This window comes from Harpegnathos saltator, unplaced genomic scaffold, assembly GCF_003227715.2.
Source record: "Harpegnathos saltator strain DR-91 unplaced genomic scaffold, Hsal_v8.6 scaffold703, whole genome shotgun sequence".
In the NCBI taxonomy this organism is placed as follows: domain Eukaryota; kingdom Metazoa; phylum Arthropoda; class Insecta; order Hymenoptera; family Formicidae; genus Harpegnathos; species Harpegnathos saltator.
Genome location: NW_020230542.1, coordinates 215,009 through 234,141, shown reverse-complemented (window position 1 = coordinate 234,141; position 19,133 = coordinate 215,009). Strand labels below are relative to the sequence as shown.

The window sequence follows — 19,133 nt, the reverse complement described above, 5'->3', positions numbered from 1 at the left end:
GACGAAGCACCTCCTCATAATACATATCTTGTGAGAGAACACTTAAATGCAGTGTTTCCACATCGCTGGGTCGGTCGCAGTGGAACAGTGCATTGGCCACTAAGATTACCCGACCTAACTCCCCTGGATTTCTGCTTTTGAGGTTGGTTAAAGTGCGAGGTATATAAAACTAAAGTGAATACATGGGATGAACTTATTGCACGTGTAATAGCCGCTGTTGACCAAATTAGGGACCGTGAAGATGCCCTTCGGCGCGCAACCCGCCACGTTCTCACAAGATGTGACAAATTATCGAAGTACGGGGCGAAATATTCGAAAATTTGTTATGATATATGTATTACAATGTAATTGCAGTAAACTTCAACTCATATTAGATAATTCCGATGTGTAATTTAACATAGCTGTATCTCGCAAACCAGTAATAAACGGCACCATGTTTATATTGGGTGTACAAATTAGTACGGTCCGTTTTCAAAAGATGACTCCGGCTGTTATAAATGGTTCATAGTGACTGCCGATTTTGGCGGTTTCAGAGAGGTTAGACATCTGCCAATAATATTCAGTTTATATCGCTTTGAGTTTCATACAAAAAAACCTTGCTTTTTACAGTATTGAAAATGTCGAATTTTGTGTTAATCAAGCAGCATTTGCGGGAGGTTTTAATTTTCTGCTTTAATTGGAAGAAAAGTGCAGCTGAAGCCCATCGAATGCTTGTTGAAGTTTATGGTGACGCTGCTCCAACTGATAAACCATGTAGGGAATAGTTTCGACATTTCAAAGATGGAGATTTCAGCGTCGAAGACAAGCCCCGCTCCAGACAGCCAAAAAGATTCGAGGACAAAGAATTAGAGGCATTACTCGAAGAAGATCAGAGTCAAACGCAAAAGGAGTTTGCAGAATCATTGGGAGTGACTCAACAAGCCGTTTCCGTACGATTGAGAGACATGGAATTTATTCAAAAACAAGGAAATTGGGCGCCTTATGAACTAAAACCGAGAGACGTTGAAAGGCTTTCTTCATGACAACGCTCGACCTCATATCGCAAAAGTCGTAAAAAATACTTGGAAACGCTCAAATGGGATATTTTACCGTACCCGCCGTATTCTCCGGACATTGCTCCTTCTGATTACTGGTTGTTCCGAAGGATGCAGCACGATTTGGCAGGTTACTGGTTCACTTCTTTCGCAGAAATCGAAAATTGGCTCTAAACTTGGATCGCCTCAAAAGACGAGTCATTTCTTCGAGATGGAATTCGAAAATTGCCTGAGAAATGGGAGAAAGTAATAGCCAGCGATGGAAAATATTTTAACTGATCTGTTCATTCATTTTGTTTTGAAATAAATATATCTTTAACACAAAAAAAATCGACTGAACTAATTTGTACTCCCAATATAACATTTTTGCCTTATATTATCTCATTCTATACCCCCACGAAATATTGACCTTTCCTCCCGGGACATCCTGTATATTAAATATACATTATATTAAAATTAAAAAACCTTAATATTTTTTCATGCGAAATCTTGAAGATACGTTAGTGGGTATCAATTTGGAATCCCAGTTAAATAAAAATAATCAATATGTCAAAACGATGTTGAGGTATGATTTTATTTTCCAAATCTTTTATTTTTCAATTCATATAAATGATATATATTATATTCAAATTCTAGACTGTTTTAAAATTGTCGCAATATATATTTTTAGATTGAGAAATATAGTTACGCATAGAATGCGGAATGTATTTTTATATCCCGATATGATATTCAATCTCACTACTTTGAAATGTGAGCAACAGAAACATATAAATTTCATGAACTCTATTGCGGAAGAAGTAGGTATTATGCAAATATATCTTTGACAATATTATATTCTTCAATTGCTATATAATTTATTATACAGATAATACAACAAAAGGAAGACGCGAAAAATAATATGTGCTCTGTTAAAACAGAATATGCAAAGCCCTGTAAGTTATCAATGTTTTATTTGTATTCCTCTACATGCTATATTTTTGCAATTGTTACAAAATATCTGAAGATTTGCTTGTTAAAATTATATATTTTATATATTAAATTAGTACATATACAAAAGAATATATTTTTGCCTTTTTTCTATTTATATTTATTATAACATATTATTTAGTATAACACATTTGCATTTATCATAGATTGGTGGCGAATTTTGTCATGAGAAATATAAATAAATTCAACATACATATAACATATTAGAATCTCGTCAACAATATAAAAAAATGCATTTTATATCGTTTTCTGTTCGAATAAAATAGCAAGAAGAATATTTCTCGATATACTAATGGAAGCATCTAACGAAGGCAAAAAATTTAATCGCAAGGAAATTCTCGATGAGATTAATACAATGGTGGGAGCGGTTCGTATAACTTAACTTTGTTGAGATATACAGGGTGTCCCAAAAGTAACGGATCACCCTAATAACTCTTCAATATTGAAGTCTCAAGGAAAATGATCTGAATAAAAGTTGTAGGGATTTAAGTGAGCTACCTTATGATGACCTTGACTTTGACCTTGACCTCTATTTTCAAGCTCATTTGAAGGTTAGCTTGTGTTTTTTAAATGGGAATCCTTATTTTTTATTACACTGTTTTTTCTACTAGTTAATTTGGACAACTTTTGTCTAAAACATTTTTCTATTTGTCTAATATTTTTTGAGATATTTAAGGAAAACTTGATAACATTTCAATATTTAACTTACGATATCTTACTAACTATTTGTCGGAAGGAAAAGTGGTACTAGACTTTCTTGTTTTATTTAGTTTCAGGAATATATTGCCATAATAACGCCCTGATTTTTGTTAATTTGATGATTTTGAAATTTCCAAAAGTCAGTAAGTTAACAAAAGTCAGGGTGCTATTGTAACAATATATTCTTCAGACTAAATAAAGCAAGAAAGTCTAGTACCACTTTTTTCTGACAAATAGTTAGCGAGATATCATAAGTTAAATATTGAAAAAGTTATCAAGATTTCCTCAAATATCTCAAAAAATATTAAACAAATAAGAAAATGGTTTAGACAAAAGTTATTTAAATTATCTAGTAGAAAAAACAGTATAATAAAAAATAAGGGTTCCCATTTAAAAAACGCAAGTTGACCTTCAAATGAGTTTGAAAATAGAGGTCAAGGTCATCATAAGGTAGTTCACTTAAATCCCTACAACTTTTATTCAGATAATTTCCTTTGAAACTTCAATATTGAAGAGTTATTAGGATGGTCCGTTACTTTTGGAATACCCTGTATAATGTGTTTGGTAATTTATGTAGTGGAAGCTAATGGAAGTATAGAGTTAATTGATATAAAGAAGAAAGTCAAATACCATTTGGCAAAAATCGTAAAAATAGCTGAATTATGCATGAAAAAAATCGAATGAATTAGTATGTGCTGCGACGATAATGGATGGCACACTCAGTCGCTCGAGTTTACAGTGCGGCTCACCTCACCTAGTAATAATTGGTGGCCTTTTCTTCTCCTCGCCACGCACCAGCAACTATTACTTTGAGAAATATGCCGTTAACAGGCCGTTGGAGAAGTAGGCTCGAATGGCTGAGTGCATCACTCACTACGTAGCACATACTAATTCATCCGATTTTTTTCATGTATAACTTATACGATGTTTACGTCATTTCTACTATTTTTCCCAAATGATATTTGACTTTTTTCTTTATCTCAATCAGCTCCATGCCTCCGTTGGTTATGGCTACATGAGTTACCAAACACCCTGTATAACCGTTCATGTAATGTATTAATGAAACTATAGGACTAATAAAACTAGTTTTCACTTACGCAGGCTTCCGACACGACTGCCATTGCAATGTATTTTACGATATTTATCTTGGCAAATTTTCCAGAAATTCAAGTACGTATTAAAATTTAATTAATTTTTTTCTAAGATTATTTTGCTTCTCAATAATCGTATTAGTTTTCTTATGTTGTTCTGTTTGAACCTGATACATCATTCATTGTAAGGAGGTGTTGACTGTCCTATCCTATACTTATACTTCTTTTTGTTCACCGAGGAAGAAATTCCCATGGATACCCCCGCCCCTTTGTCAGATTTTTACCGGTTAAAACCCTCCGGGATGTTTTCCAGGTGGGCCGGAGTGGGGGGAGCTGGGGGAACTACGCCTGCATTCCCTCTCTTTCGGGTCGTATACCTATACTCGTTCTTTTTTATACTCCATTTTAGTCACGTCTATTTTATAAAAAATAAATTATACACGATGTGAAAAAATAAAATTATTCTTTATTATTTAAAATATATATTTAAAGGCCCTAACAATATACAATTTAAATATTCAAAATTGACCAATTGGAACACGCACATGATGTAAATGTGTTTTATACAAAAAAAAATTTTTTTTATTAACTCTTATCGGTCGTAAGTCACCTCTCACATGACAACAATACTTTGTCGCTACGGTCGTATATCACGTGGGAGGTGACAAGACGGGACCTGTCGAAACTCGCTCTCTGTGAAATGCGGACACGATTGCCTTGTCAGTTAACAGTATCAGCAACGGAGCAATTGACATCCCCAATGATATATCACAGCCTTTTGTACTCAATTTTTAATATATTGAGCCCAAAAATGAATAAAGAAAATTTTATAAATTCCGATAGTGATAGTGGCAGTGAATGTTTTGAAAACAATTCTCAAAGTGATTTTGATTCCAGTGATGAGAGTAGCAGTCACATCTTATTACATTCTAAGAAAAGAAAAGTTATGCCTATAAAATATTCAAGTGAAGAAGAAAATGATGTAGAAATAAAAAATGTTGATAACTCAGACCATGATTGGATTGAAATCGAAAGTGATGATGATGGTCTCCCTAGTAGGATTCCTTTTACAAATATCAATCGCCAAATTTTTGGAAATGTTCAGCAGCTTATAGATTATTTAAAAAAATTTATTACTAACGATCTCATAACGGAAATTATAACGCAAACAAACTTATATGCGAACGAGCAAATTGTATAGAAAGAATTATCCGCCAGATCAGTTTGGCAAAATTGGAAAAACATTTCGTATGAGGAAATGCTTGCTTTTTTTGGTGTAATTTTGAATATGAGTACAATCTATTTAAGTGACATAAAAGATTATTTTTCCAAAGACTTCACGTATAATATGCCATTTTTCGCTAAGATTTTTAAGAGGGAGCGTTTTTTTCAAATTTTTTGGATGCTCCATTTACATCAAAATCTGAACAATAATAGCTATCCAATAACAAGATTTTCGAAAGTCAAAAACTTTCTGGACTATATTGATTTAAAGTCTAGACAAAAATCGTAGTTGCCTGAAGGAAAAAAAACAACAGTATACTTCCGTGAAACGTGCAACAGAAAACCATTCCTTCATGTTAGAAATTGTTTCAAAAAATATCATACATTACAAACTTATAAATAATTATTTGAAACTCATATATTTGTAATACTCCTTCAAAAAATAAATAATTTCTAACAGAAATGTTATTCTTATAATACTGAAAATTTCTCGCATATTTACCGAAACTAGTTACAACCTAGTGAGAATCACGTATAAAAAGCTAGCGTCCGATAAGAGTTAAATGTCAAATATCATAAAACATATTACATAATTGACCAATTATTTCAGCTTAGTATTTGGCCCTCATCAATGGTATATTACGCTAACTTACGAACAAAATTTTTTTCTCCTCCCACGAAACATTACCATTGATGTTAATACAATATGTAATTCCATTGCAATGTTTAAATTAACCTGTCCTAATTACTCTTTATCGATCCATGAAAAAGAACAACTTTGAAAAAGAAAATCTTGATTCTACTGCTACTTTTGAGATACATGTTATATCAGTTCCTTCTAATACTTCGGTAGAGATCAGGAAATATTGTGAATTTACACAGTAATTTTCATATATTAGGTGTACAAATGAATAATTCAAATTATTTTAAAGTTATGAAATCAATTTTAAGTTGAATAGATTTTCCCGCTCTTTTGTGATTATGCAATGTTGACATATAGCTATTAAAAAGAACATATAGTTTGGCGAAAGACCCAACATAACCTTCAAAAGTATTCAGTTCAGTACAGTCGAAAATGGCAACAGATAAGGTGCATATCCGACACTGCATTCTTTACGAATTCCAACAAGGAAAAAATGCTGCAAGAGCGTGCGAATCGATTTGTTCCTTTCTCGGCGAAGGTGTTATATCGTACGATGTGTGCGCATTTTGGTTTAAGCGGTTTAAAAGCGGTAATTTCAGTCTAATCGACAAACAACGCCCTGGAGGCCTTCCGAAGTGCGATAATGATGATTTGGAACAACTGCTCGCTGAGAATTCAGCACAAACACAAAAAGAGCTTGCAGAACAGTTGAGAGTAATGCAGCAAACGATTTCCAAACGCCTATATGAGATGGGAAAGATCCAGAAAGAAGGAAAATGGGTTCCGCATGAAACCAACAAAAATCAATGAGTGGCAGCGTGTCTTTCTCTTCTCAATAAGCAGCGTCGAAAGTCTTTCTTGTGGAAAATCATTATGGGCGATGAGAAATGGATACTCTATGACAATCCGAAACGCAGAAAGTCATGGGTAAATCCCGGCGAATCATCAAAATCGATTGCAAAACCCAATCGCTTCGGAAAGAAGGTTCTCCTCGTATTACGGCTGTTTTTCCTTCAATGCTCGGCTCAAACGCATCAATTGTAGTCGATAGCGATCTCCCGTGATAGTTTCGTTAGGTTTGAGGAGCTCATAATATACTACACCCAGCTGATCCTACCAAATACAGAGCATGAGCTTGAAATTATGGATAGTCGGCTTTGCCGTCGATGTTGATGCATGGCCGGGCTTACCCCACGATTTTCTACGCTTCGAGTTATCGTAGTGTATCCACTTTTCATCACCAGTCACGATATGATGCAAAAAACCTTTCCTTTTCTGCCGTTAGAGCAGCTGTTCACACGTGAAAAAACGACGTCTTTCGGCTTCAATTCGTATGACACCCAATTTCTTACTTTTGAATCATTCCTAATGCTTTTAAACGTTTGGCAACTGTTGTGTGATCAATTCCTAATGATTCTGCAAGTTCATTTTGCGTCTGACATGGGTCTTCTTCGAGTAATGCTTCCAATTCTTCGTCTTCAAATTTTTTCGGTGCGCCAGAGCGTTCTTTATCTTCAACATCAAAATCATTATTTTTAAAGCGTCTAAACCAATATCTGCATGTTGTTTCCGACAAAGCATGGTCGTCGTAAGTCTCCACAAGAATTCTATGTGCTTCAGTTGCAGACCTTTTTTGAAAAAGGTAATGCAGTAAAATTCCCCGCAAATACTCTTTTTTTGGCACGAAATTCGACATGTTTAACGCTATGAAAAAATATGTTATTTACGCTTCGGCGGAATAACATATATTGTCGAGCCTACTTCGAGCCTAATGGTCGAGCTTCACAATGAAATTGGCTGTAGTATTGCCCGATGCAAAAAGGCTACGAGGGTCGTTCAATAAGTCCTTAGAAAAAGATAGAAAAGATAGAAAAACAAATTATTTTAGGTAGATTCTTTTTTATTTTTCAACATACTCTCCTTACATACATAATCTCCTTTTAGTTCTATACACTTTTCCAAGCGTTTCTCCAACTTTTTTAAGACGTCCAAAAAGTAGGATTTCGGAAGGTTCTCAAAATAGGCATCTGTTTGGGCGATCACCTCCTCGTTCGACGTGAACCGTTGTCCGCCAAGCCATTTTTTCAAGTTTGGAAATAAATAAAAGTCACTGGGAGCCAAATCCGGTGAATACGGTGGATGTTGTAATAATTCGAACTTTAATTCCATAATTTTGGCCATTGAAACTGCGCAGGTGTGCACCCGTGCATTGTCTTGATGGAAGAGGATCTTTTTCTTTTTCAAATGAGGACGTTTTTTCTTGATTTCTTCTCTCAACCGGTGCAATAACAACGCATAATATTCTTCAGTTATTGTTTGTCCTTTTTCCAAGTAATCGGTGTAGATGATTCTGCGTGCATCCCAAAAAAACTTGGCCATCACCTTGCCGGCCGATTATACCGTCTTCGCCTTCTTCGGAGCCCGTTCGTCTTCAAAAACCCACTGTTTTGACTGTTCCTTTGTCTCTGGAGTGTAGTGGTGTATCCATGTTTCGTCCACAGTTATGTATCGACGCAGAAACTCGTCAGGATTGCGACGGAAAAACGCCAAAACAGCCTTAGAGTCGACCACATGATTGCGTTTATTCTTCACTGAGAGCAAATGCGGCACCCATCTTGCAGAGATTTTTTTCACATCCAATTTTTCGTGCAAAATTGAAAACACTGTACCTTGCGATATGCTTGTGGCCTCAACTATTTCGCGCACTTTGATTCGTCGATCACTCAAAACCATATCGTGGATTTTGTCAATCATTTCGGGAGTAGTCACTTCCACTGGATGTCACGAACGATGTTCATCTTTTGTGGATGTACGGCCACGTTTAAACTCATTTACCCAATTGTAAACAGTTGTAAACACAGAAGCAGATATGCCATGAACTTCATCTAACTCAGCTTTAATCTCTTTCGGTGTTAAGCCTTTTAAATATAAGTGTTTAATCACTACTCGAAACTCACTTTTTCCCATTTTTCTAAATAAAGAAAAGTTTGTTGCTTCAATCGACAATAAAAATGAAACCATGTGATGGATATAACTGAGACTTTAACAGCTGTCTAGTGAGTAATGATGCTTACTAAAAACAAACCATTTTCGATACTACGAGCGCCATCTCTTGGATTTTCTAAGGACTTATTGAACGACCCTCGTAACACCATCTGTCGGGAAACAGCGAGAACTTATTCAAGTCCCCATTATAATTATAGTTATACTAGGTGCGCAACTAAGTTTCCGGCTTTTTTTTAATCATTGGAAAATGGAAAATTTCAAGAGAAATACAAAAAATAGTTTATTCAAAGTATCGTCCCTCGCTAGCTACACATTTTTGCCATCTCGCTGGCAATACATGAATACCGCGACGATAAAACGACGCGTCTTTGGATCGAAACCATTCATACAACCAATTTTGCATTTTTTCGAAATTGGCCAAGTGTTGCCTAGCCAAGCCATGCGCCATCGACCGGAACAAGTGATAATCGGAAGGGGCCAGGTCTGGCGAATACGGCGGGTGCGGCAGCATTTCAGCGTTTTGATGGTGTCCTGGACGATGGAAGTGCGATGGCACGGAGCGTTGTCGTGCTGCAATATCACTCGTTCGTGTCTCGTGTCCCATTCTGACCGTTTTTCGAACAATGCATGGTTCAAATTGATCAGTTGTTGTCGGTAGCGATACCCATTGACAGTTTCGCCCGGTTCCAGCAGCTCAAAATACACGATTCCTTTCTGGTCCCACGAAACGCAGAGCATTGTCTTCTTTCCGAAGCAATTTGGCCGTGCCGTCGATGTTGATGCTTCGCCAGGTGAAAGCCACGATTTTTTGCGTTTGGGTTCTCGAAATATATCCACTTCGCATCGCCAGTAACAATTCGATGCAGGAAACTCTTTCTTTCATGCCGCAAAATCAAAATTTCGGAAATGGCTCTTCGATTTTCTATTTGTCTCTCAGTCAACTCATGCGGCACCCATTTTCCTTCTTTTTGAATTTTTCTCATGGCATGTAAGTGTTTGGAAATATCTTGGCGAGTCATGTTTAAAGCCTTCGCTGTTTAGTCTTTCGGAGCGCTCCTTGTCCTCAGTGTCAAAATCGCCACTTCTGAAGCGTTTAAACCAATCTTCACAGGTAGTTTTCGATAGTGCATGTTCGCCGTAGGCCTCCTCAAGCAAACGACGTGCTTCAGCTGCACTTTTTTTCAAGTTAAAGCAGAAAAGCAAAGCTTCCCGCAAATGCTGTTTATTTGGCACAAAACTCGACATCTTCGTTGTTAGAAAAAATATTTTTGCGTTGCAATATGTGTTGATATTACGACTGGTTATTTTTAACCGATGTCCAAGCTATAAAAAAACATAACTTCAGACATGTATGTCGACTACATGTGTCGTTAGCGCCATCCATGTGTGAAACCTGGAAACTTAGTTGCGTACCTAGTAATTAAAGATTGAATTACTTGGATCTTATGACATAGATACACATCTTTAACTTTATTTTCTTTGTTTTTTAACGCAGGGAAATCCATCATGGATACCCCTGATCCTTTGGGGGGGTTGGGGGTTATGTTAGACTCGTACTGACTAAAACCCCTGCGGGATGTCTACCATTCGGACCGTGGTGGGGGGAGTCAGGAGAACTATTCCCGTATTCCCTCCCCGACACCCCAGCTACAAATACATCTTTAACTGGCCGGATCTACCTCCGATCTTGTCTTAACACTAAGAGATCGAAAACATTGTACGAAAAAATGTTAGCGATGTTTAAACAGCATTTTCATCCTGATGGAGGCGGAATATCAAAAACACATAAAGAATGAAACTTTCTTATCTTTTTATGTAGAATACAAATTTTCAGTAAAAAATAGGGGTTTCCACTTAAAAAACGAAGTTGATCTTCAAATAACCTCCAAAATGAACTACAAGGTCAAGGTCGTCATCAGATGACCCCTTCTGAACCCAACAGCTTTCATCTGAAACATTTTTTTCTGAAAATTTGATCATTCAGAGATATTCGCGTAAAGGTTTTAAAATGGGATATCCTGCATAACGCACTTCCAAAAATTTTACGTAGTTGATTGATTATGGCATTTGTAGGTTATGTTACATTTTGATTTCATGATGTTTTATTTTTTGTATTTATATTAGGCGTAGTAAAAAGAAATCCATTATTTTTCCAATAGATGGCTTTAGTTATCTGTATCTCGCGTTGTATAAGTCCGATCGGGTTCCACTAGACGGCGTTAGAAAAATGAGATTTCGTACTAAAAAAACTTTTCTGACAGTTTTGTGATTAGTTGACTCAGTTTTGTTTGAGCGCGTGTCAAAGATGGACACTAGCAAAGAGAAAATACGCTATATTTTACAGTTTTTCTTCGATAAAGGCGAAAACGCAAGCCAGGCGGCTGAAAATGTGAATAGTGTTTATGGTCCTGATACTGTAACAGCCAATCACGTGCAATTTTGGTTTCGTCGATTCCGTTCCGGTAATTTCGATGTCAAAGATGCACCACGTACTGGAAGGCCAATTGTCGAAAATATCGATAAAATCATGGACATTGTCGAGTCCGACCGTCATGTAAGCACTGTTTCGATTGCCCAAGAGCTGAAGATTGCACAAAAAACCGTTTGGAACCATTTGAATAAGGCTGGATACAAAAAGAAGCTCGATGTATGGGTGCCACACGAGTTAACGCAAAAAAACCTCAACCGACCGAATTTCCATCTGCGAATCGCTGCTGAATCGCAACAAAATCGACCCATTTCTGAAGCAGTTGGTCACTGGTGATGAAAAGTGGATCACTTACGACAACGTCAAGCGAAAACGGTCGTGGTTGAATCGCGGTGAGCCAGCGGAAACGGTGGCCAAGCCAGGATTGACGACCAGGAAGGTTTTGCTGTGTGTTTGGTGGGATTGGCAGGGAATTATCTACTATGAGCTGCTCCCCTACGGCAAAACTCTTAGCTCGGAACTGTACTGTCAACAATTAGACCCTGTGAAGGAAGCATTCGCCCAGAAGTGGCCAGCTTTGGTCAATAGGAGAGGAATTGTGTTCCATCAGGACTACGCCAGGCCACACACATCGATAGTGACTCGCCAGAAACTCCGGGAGCTTGGTTGGGAGGTTCTTGTGGATCCACCTTATAGTCCGGACCTGGCACCAAGTGATTACCATCTGTTCCTGTCCATGGCGAACAATTTTGCTGGTGAAAAATTCGCTTCAAGAGAGGCTTGTGAAAATCGACTGTCTCAATTTTTTGCCAATAGGGACGAGAGCTTCTATGAGAGAGGCATAATGAAATTACCTTCAAAATGGCAACAAGTTATCGAACAAAACGGCGCATATTTGACCTAAATCGGATCATTCTAACTATGGTAATTAAAACCTTCAATTTCATGCAAAAATAATGGATTTCTTTTTACTACACCTGATAGCTGCGATAAGGACATTCGAATTCGTAAAAAATTCAACATACTTGATTGAATATGTGGAAAAACGAAGAAAAAATTTGAAATTTAACAATCAAACGTGAAAAACGTCATCATTTTTTATTTTTGTTTGACTTTTTCTTTTTGTGTAACGGTGTATATTCAGAATATAAATGTTCAACCCATTGTCAGAGCGTAAAACTACAAATAAGCAGTAAATAATATGAAAATACGATAAAATTGAAAAATTCTTTGAAAACGCCGCCATATTGAATTTCCCATTCGGAATAGCACCATATTTTAGCTAAAGTCATTATGCCACCAGATCCGGACCACCAGCACAATCCCATAATGAGATCATATCGAAAAATTACATAAGAAAAAATAATTTTCGACTTATTTTCAATTTTTTTGCGTTAAGGCCGCCATATTGTGAAAATGGCACATGATAACAATAAACGGACTTCAGATTCTGAAACAGCATGCCTCAAAATTATAAGGTACCTTTGTCTGGAGAAGATCCATCCACGGCTTGAGTAAAAATAATTGCAATGAAAAAAACAAAATTTAGGTTATTCCGGTCTAAAACAGCTTAAATATGGTGTCTATATTTAATAAGATTTATATGATTATTGTTCGCTTTTTGACTAAACGACCAAGAGGCCGGGACCGCTCAGCTATGAGCGCGGTTTCAAAAAATAGAGAATCAGTCCTTTGAATTCCGCGGGATCGCTCTCTTTTATTTCCTCCTTCTCGAAGCGATGCTCGGCGAGGTGCTGGGTGGATGATTCTCGCTAGTCGGAGCGCGAGCACCATCCGAACCCGCAATCACACTTTTATTACAAAACAAAACAAAAAAGAGAATTTGACAATGCGTTTACAAATGTTTACAAATCGCCCGTGGCACTTCCGATCGTAAATTAAGCGATTTGAAGCCGCAACCATGGATTCGTAAATCGGAGGTTCGACTAGAGCGGTCGGACAGCTGAGTAAAGCTGAGTAAAGAACGGGGCGGAACGATGCGAACTCGATAATTGTAACCGGCCTCGTGCCAATTCGATCTGATCGGAGTGAGGAACAGAAAACCGTTCGTCAACTTAGTCTTACATTTATTGTTGTTTTTTGGTTGGCTTGGCTCGAAGACGTGACGTTAACAGTCATTGGTTTGAAACATGGTTAGGCTATTTGCGATCACATGCTGACAAACAGTGGCAATGACGATTGTGTTTGTCCCGTAACCGATTCAAGTCTGGCACAATCACGCGTAAGTCAGGCGTTGTTATGTTTCGTCGTTTCGAGAATTTTCGATTCTGCAACAATAAGCAGCGATGAAACGACGGATCGCGAACAGTTATGAATGGAGTCAGGACCTTAGACGGGCAGAGACGATCTCTTGCGGCCGGCGGTTCATTCTTCTTCCTCACTTACAAGAAAACGGTCGGAACTGCCTCTCATCAATTTTGATATGCTTTGGATATGTTATAGCGCAACAAAAACTATTAGACTCGTATCCTTTTATGTGCGTATCTTAAGATTTAGAGGGTAAAACTACCCCTAAAAAAACTAACATTTTCATTTTTTGCGAATATCTTCTAAAGTACGAGGTACATGAAAAAATATTTATTAGAAAAGTTTTATAGTACTTTATACTGTTTGCAACGGTATATTCAAATTTTTTAAAAATATCAAAATTTTTAACTTTCCCTCTCTATCTCATTAATTTTGCAAAATTAAAAAATTTCATGACGACAAAAATTAAAGAGCATTTAATGCCGAATCTATCCATATATTATATAATAATACAATATGGTCATGATTAATTTTTAGAAAAAAAGGATATCGTGGTATAGGCGCCGTGCTGTAGATAAGTGTTCTGTTATTTTTTTTCAGTTGCGTTGTAGTCAATAATAGTCTCTTATGCATATTTCCTTATACTGCGAAATGGAAGAGAATTAATTTTAATGACACAATATGCAATTTATTATACAAAATAAAAATATTAGATGAACGTGCATGTATAGTGTGCCTGATTCAAGTGATTCAATACGCTTAATTATTTGTGAAAAAATTAAAGATACAAAAAAATTGTTTAAACAAAAGTTGTTTGAAGGAGAACATAAGATAGCAATAGCATTTTGTTTACAGATGGACCACTTTCGAGATATTCACTGATCATAAATTTTCTTAAATAAAAATCGCAACTTTTTATTACACCATTTTTGTCTACCAATTAATTTAAACAACTTTTGTATGAAATATTTTTTTATTTGCTTAATATTTTTTGAAATTTAAGGAAAACTTTTTTAATATTTAACGATATAATATTTACGATAAATATTTACGATAACTCGTTGTTTATTGGAAGAAAAAATAGTACAGGACTTTTTTACTCTATTAGGTCTCAAGAATATATCAGGTGTAGTAAAAAGAAATCCATTATTTTTGCATGAAATTGAAGGCTTTAATTACCATAGTTAGAATGATCCGATTTAGGTCAAATATGCGCCGTTTTGTTCGATAACTTGTTGCCATTTTGAAGGTAATTTCATTATGCCTCTCTCATAGAAGCCCTCGTCCCTATTGGCAAAAAATTGAGACAGTCGATTTTAAAAAGCCTCTCTTGAAGCGAATTTTTCACCAGCAAAATTGTTCGCCATGGACAGGAACAGATGGTAATCACTTGGTGCCAGGTCCGGACTATAAGGTGGATGCATAAGAACCTCCCAACCAAGCTCCCGGAGCTTCTGGCGAGTCACTATCGATGTGTGTGGCCTGGCGTAGTCCTGATGGAACACAATTCCTCTCCTATTGGCCAAAGCTGGCCGCTTCTGGGCGATTGCTTCCTTCAGACGGTCCAATTGTTGACAGTACAGTCCGAGTTAAGAGTTTTGCCGTAGGGGAGCAGCTCATAGTAGATAATTCCCTGCCAATCCCACCAAACACACAGCAAAATCTTCCTGGCCGTCAATCCTGGCTTGGCCACCGTTTCCGCCGGCTCACCGCGATTCGACCACCACCGTTTTCGCTTGACGTTGTCGTAAGTGATCCACTTTTCATCACCAGTGACCAACCGCTTCAGAAATGGGTCGATTTTGTTGCGATTCAGCAGCGATTCGCAGATGGAAATTCGGTCCATGAGGTCTTTTTGCGTTAACTCGTGTGGCACCCATATATCGAGCTTCTTTTCGTATCCAGCCTTATTCAAATGGTTCCAAACGGTTTTTTGTGCAATCTTTAGCTCTTGGGCAATCGAAACAGTGCTTACATGACGGTCGGACTCGACAATGTCCATGATTTTATCGATATTTTCGACAATTGGCCTTCCAGTACGTGGTGCATCTTTGACATCGAAATTACCGGAACGGAATCGACGAAACCAAAATTGCACGTGATTGGCTGTTACAGTATCAGGACCATAAACACTATTCACATTTTCAGCCGCTTGGCTTGCGTTTTCGCCTTTATCGAAGAAAAACTGTAAAATATAGCGTATTTTCTCTTTGCTAGTGTCCATCTTTGACACGCGCTCAAACAAAACTGAGTCAACTAATCACAAAACTGTCAGAAAAGTTTTTTTAGTACGAAATCTCATTTTTCTAACGCCGTCTAGTGGAACCCGATCGGACTTATACAACGCGAGATACAGATAACTAAAGCCATCTATTGGAAAAATAATGGATTTCTTTTTACTGACACCTTTTTACCTTCTTTTTACACCTGATATTAGTATAATAATGCTCTATCTTTTACTAATTTATTAATCTTTGGAAATTTAACTGACCTGACATTTATTAATTTGATGATTTTGAAATTTCGAATAGTCGATAAGTTAACAAAAAAAGTTAACAAAAAATAAAGCATTATTGTCCCAATATGTTCTTAAAACCAAACACAGTAAAAAAGTCCTGTACTATTTTTTCTCCCGACAAACAGCGAAATATAATTAAATATTGAAAAAGTTATCGAGTTATCTTTAAATATCTCAAAAAATATTAACCAAATAAAAAAATATTTCAGAAAAAGTTGTTCAAATTAATTGGTAGAAAAAGATGATATAATAAAAAGTTGGGATTTCTATTTAAGAAAATTTATGATCAATGAATATCTCAAAAGTGGCACCATCTGTAAACAAAATACTATTGCTATCTTATGTTCCCTTTCAAACCAAATAACTTTTATTTAAACAATTTCTTGTATCTTTAATTTTTTCACAAATGATTAAACGTATTGAATCACTTAAATGAGGCATACTGTATTTGCACGTTCATCTAATGTCCTTATTTTGTATAATAAATTGCATATTGTGTCATTAAGATTAATTTTCTTCCATTTTGTATTAGGTCAATCGGAAAGTTCCGTCCGTTCTTTTGCAAAACATATGGCTTTATTTAAGAAACAAAATGAAAAAGTACATCAATCAAAATATTGTCCATCGTTAGCGATGATTTTTTTCCATCTTTCGGTCAGCAAGTGAATTCCGCGGCAAAAGAATGACTCATCTTTGGAAGCTATCCAGTCTAGTGAATAAGCCGCATGGGGTAACACTTCCCGACGAAATGCTTCTAACATTTCCTTAACAGATTTTTTTATCTGAGGCCGAGCGTTGCCATAAAGCAAAATCACTTTATACTGTCTCGTTTCATATTCTAGTCGTTTTTCGTGCAATACTCGGCTCAAACGAATCATTTGTTCTCTCTATAGAAATCCCCTGTGACTGTTTGACCACTTTTCAACAGCTCATGGTACAGCATATCTTTCTGATCCCACCAAATACAGAGCATTGCCTTCTTTCCGTGGATATTCCACTTTGGCGTCGATATTGAAAGTTGGCCGGGATCGCAAATAGTTTTTCGAGGTTGGGGTTGTCAAAATAAATCCATTTTTCATCCCCAATAATGATACGATGTAAAAACCCCTTTCTTTATTGCCTAGCAAGCAGATTTTCGTAAGTGGTTTCTCTCCTTTCAATGTCTCTTGGCTTCAGTTCATATGGAACTCATTTTTCTTTCTTGTAAACCTTTCCTAAGGCTTTCAAATGATCGGAAATGACAGATTGAGCACAATTAATAATAATAATAATGCTTCTGCAAGTTGCTTTTGCGTTTGACATGGGTCTTCATCCACCAATGCCCGCAATTCTTCGTCTTTGTCTTCGAATACTCTTGGCCGTCCAGAACGGTTCTTATCCTCTATATCAAAATCACCACTTTTAAAGCGTCGGAACCATTCTCTGCATGTTTTGTCGGAAAAAGTATTATCACCATAAACTTCTACAAGCATTCGAGCTTCAGCTGCAGTTTTCCTCCAATTGAAGCAAAAGATTAACACTTCGCGCAAATGACGCTGATTCGGCTCAAATTTCGGCATTTTCGATGCAGTAAGAAACAATGTTATTGATGCAAACGTATACCTTTATATACTGTGCGACGCGACTTTCTTTCGCCGTCGACAAATTGCCGTCGGTCCACGCGTCACGGTCTTTCACACCAAACAAAACGCTAAGTTGGGCGCCAGGTGTGGATAACCGCATCACTCACCAACGCTAATCACGAAACGCGTGACCGCGACGCGGAACTCCGACGGGACCGGTAGCTCGGCGAAAATTTATAGTCGGTAGATGGGATGGGCTCGGCCGGAAATTGGGAGACGGGAAAGACCGAAAAGAAATAGAACAGCTCGACTTTTACGATACTTCGATTTATTAAGATCAGGAGCCGGTATGCTCCGATTCTTCGCGGGACGGTACAATTTCTTCCCCTTACATGTTTATTTGCGAGATCGGTGCTGCTCTGCACACAAGAACGAGGACTCTTGGATACGACACTCATGCACACGGAACACCGAAAAATGTAGCAGGTGGACGGTCTTACAAGATCGAGAACCTGCCGGCGGCGTGGCCCTGGGTGGTCGTCGGGCCGGTCGCTCCTTTCGCGAGGTCGGTCAAAGCCGGAGATCGTCGGTTCGTCCTGCTTCCCTCTCGGGTTTGCTCGTTCGTTGACCCCGACAGTCCGCTCGCTTTTTCGGTAGCAATCGGAACTCACAAAAATCCTGTTTTCTCCCCGAGCGGAGTGCGAGAAAACTCGTAGCCGAGAACGGTACACACAAATCACAAAAGAAAATCCTGAGATCGCGGTCGCTATCGGTATATCCCGTTTTATCCCTTACTCACGGGCTGAAAAACGTATATGCTCTCTTCGCGGAAACGAAAAACGGAATCTCTTTTTTCTTCGCCCGAAAAACGGGATCTCTCCTTCATTTACCCTACTTTTCTTGGTGTCTCAGGAGGGGTTCCTCTCTCTCTCTCTCTCTCACACACTCTCTCTCTCTCTCTCTCTCTCTCTCTCTCCTCCCTCTCTCTCTCTCTCTCTCACTCTCTGTCTCGCTTGTTGTTCTACGAGCATTGTCTTCGGCCGTCTAGCCGCTGTTTTTCGGCTATCGTGCCACGCGTCGGGAGCATGCTCGCCGGTATCTCGTCTCGCTTCTTCCGTGTTGTCCCCGTGGCCTGTTGAACAACAAACGCGACAGCGATAATCTCTTATGACATATAATTTGCTAACGCGAGATGATAATAGAGAGCGATCACCTGACGGACACGTGTCGGGCCGGCGATGAGCGAGGTCCTCCAACGTCCTCCCTGCTCCTCCGATCCTGCGGTTTGGGTCGGGAGATCCAGGGGCACAAAATTACGGGACGCGAGACCGTCACACCTGTACGCTCTTAACACTAAGGATTGCGCTCAATTATTATTATTCGGGCGGGGGAGGGGGTCAATCCGAGCTCCTCAGTAGTTGCGCGATAATTTCTGCCCCCCGCATCGCGACCGAGGGTTTGATCTTTAGTGACGGGCGCCTCCGCAGCTGCACGTCACAACTGAATGTTATTGACAGATGTCAAAATAAACCATTAAGCTTCGTTAGTAGTATGGGAGTAGGTATGGCCAGTCAAAACATTCCTCCTCTACTCGACCCTCCGGCGCCACTAGACCACGCCCACCGGCGCCGGAGGATCGAGTGGAGGGGGAATGTTTTGAGTGACCATACCTA

The 19,133-nt window shown here is 38.1% G+C and overlaps 1 protein-coding gene across 2 annotated transcripts in view; it reads left to right on the top strand.

Annotated features, from left to right (window-relative positions):
* Positions 1–19,133, top strand: part of LOC105186664 (cytochrome P450 4C1) — a 46,261-nt gene that overhangs the window by 14,779 nt on the left and 12,349 nt on the right. The window contains exons 3-7 of one of the 2 annotated variants that reach the window (XM_025305619.1): positions 1,530–1,599; positions 1,705–1,831; positions 1,900–1,966; positions 2,288–2,379; positions 3,822–3,890. In XM_025305619.1, the coding sequence (XP_025161404.1) occupies positions 1,530–1,599; positions 1,705–1,831; positions 1,900–1,966; positions 2,288–2,379; positions 3,822–3,890 (425 nt within the window). Of the gene's footprint in view, positions 1–1,529; positions 1,600–1,704; positions 1,832–1,899; positions 1,967–2,287; positions 2,389–3,821; positions 3,891–19,133 lie in introns of both variants that reach the window. The other variant, XM_025305618.1, reaches the window with a different exon arrangement.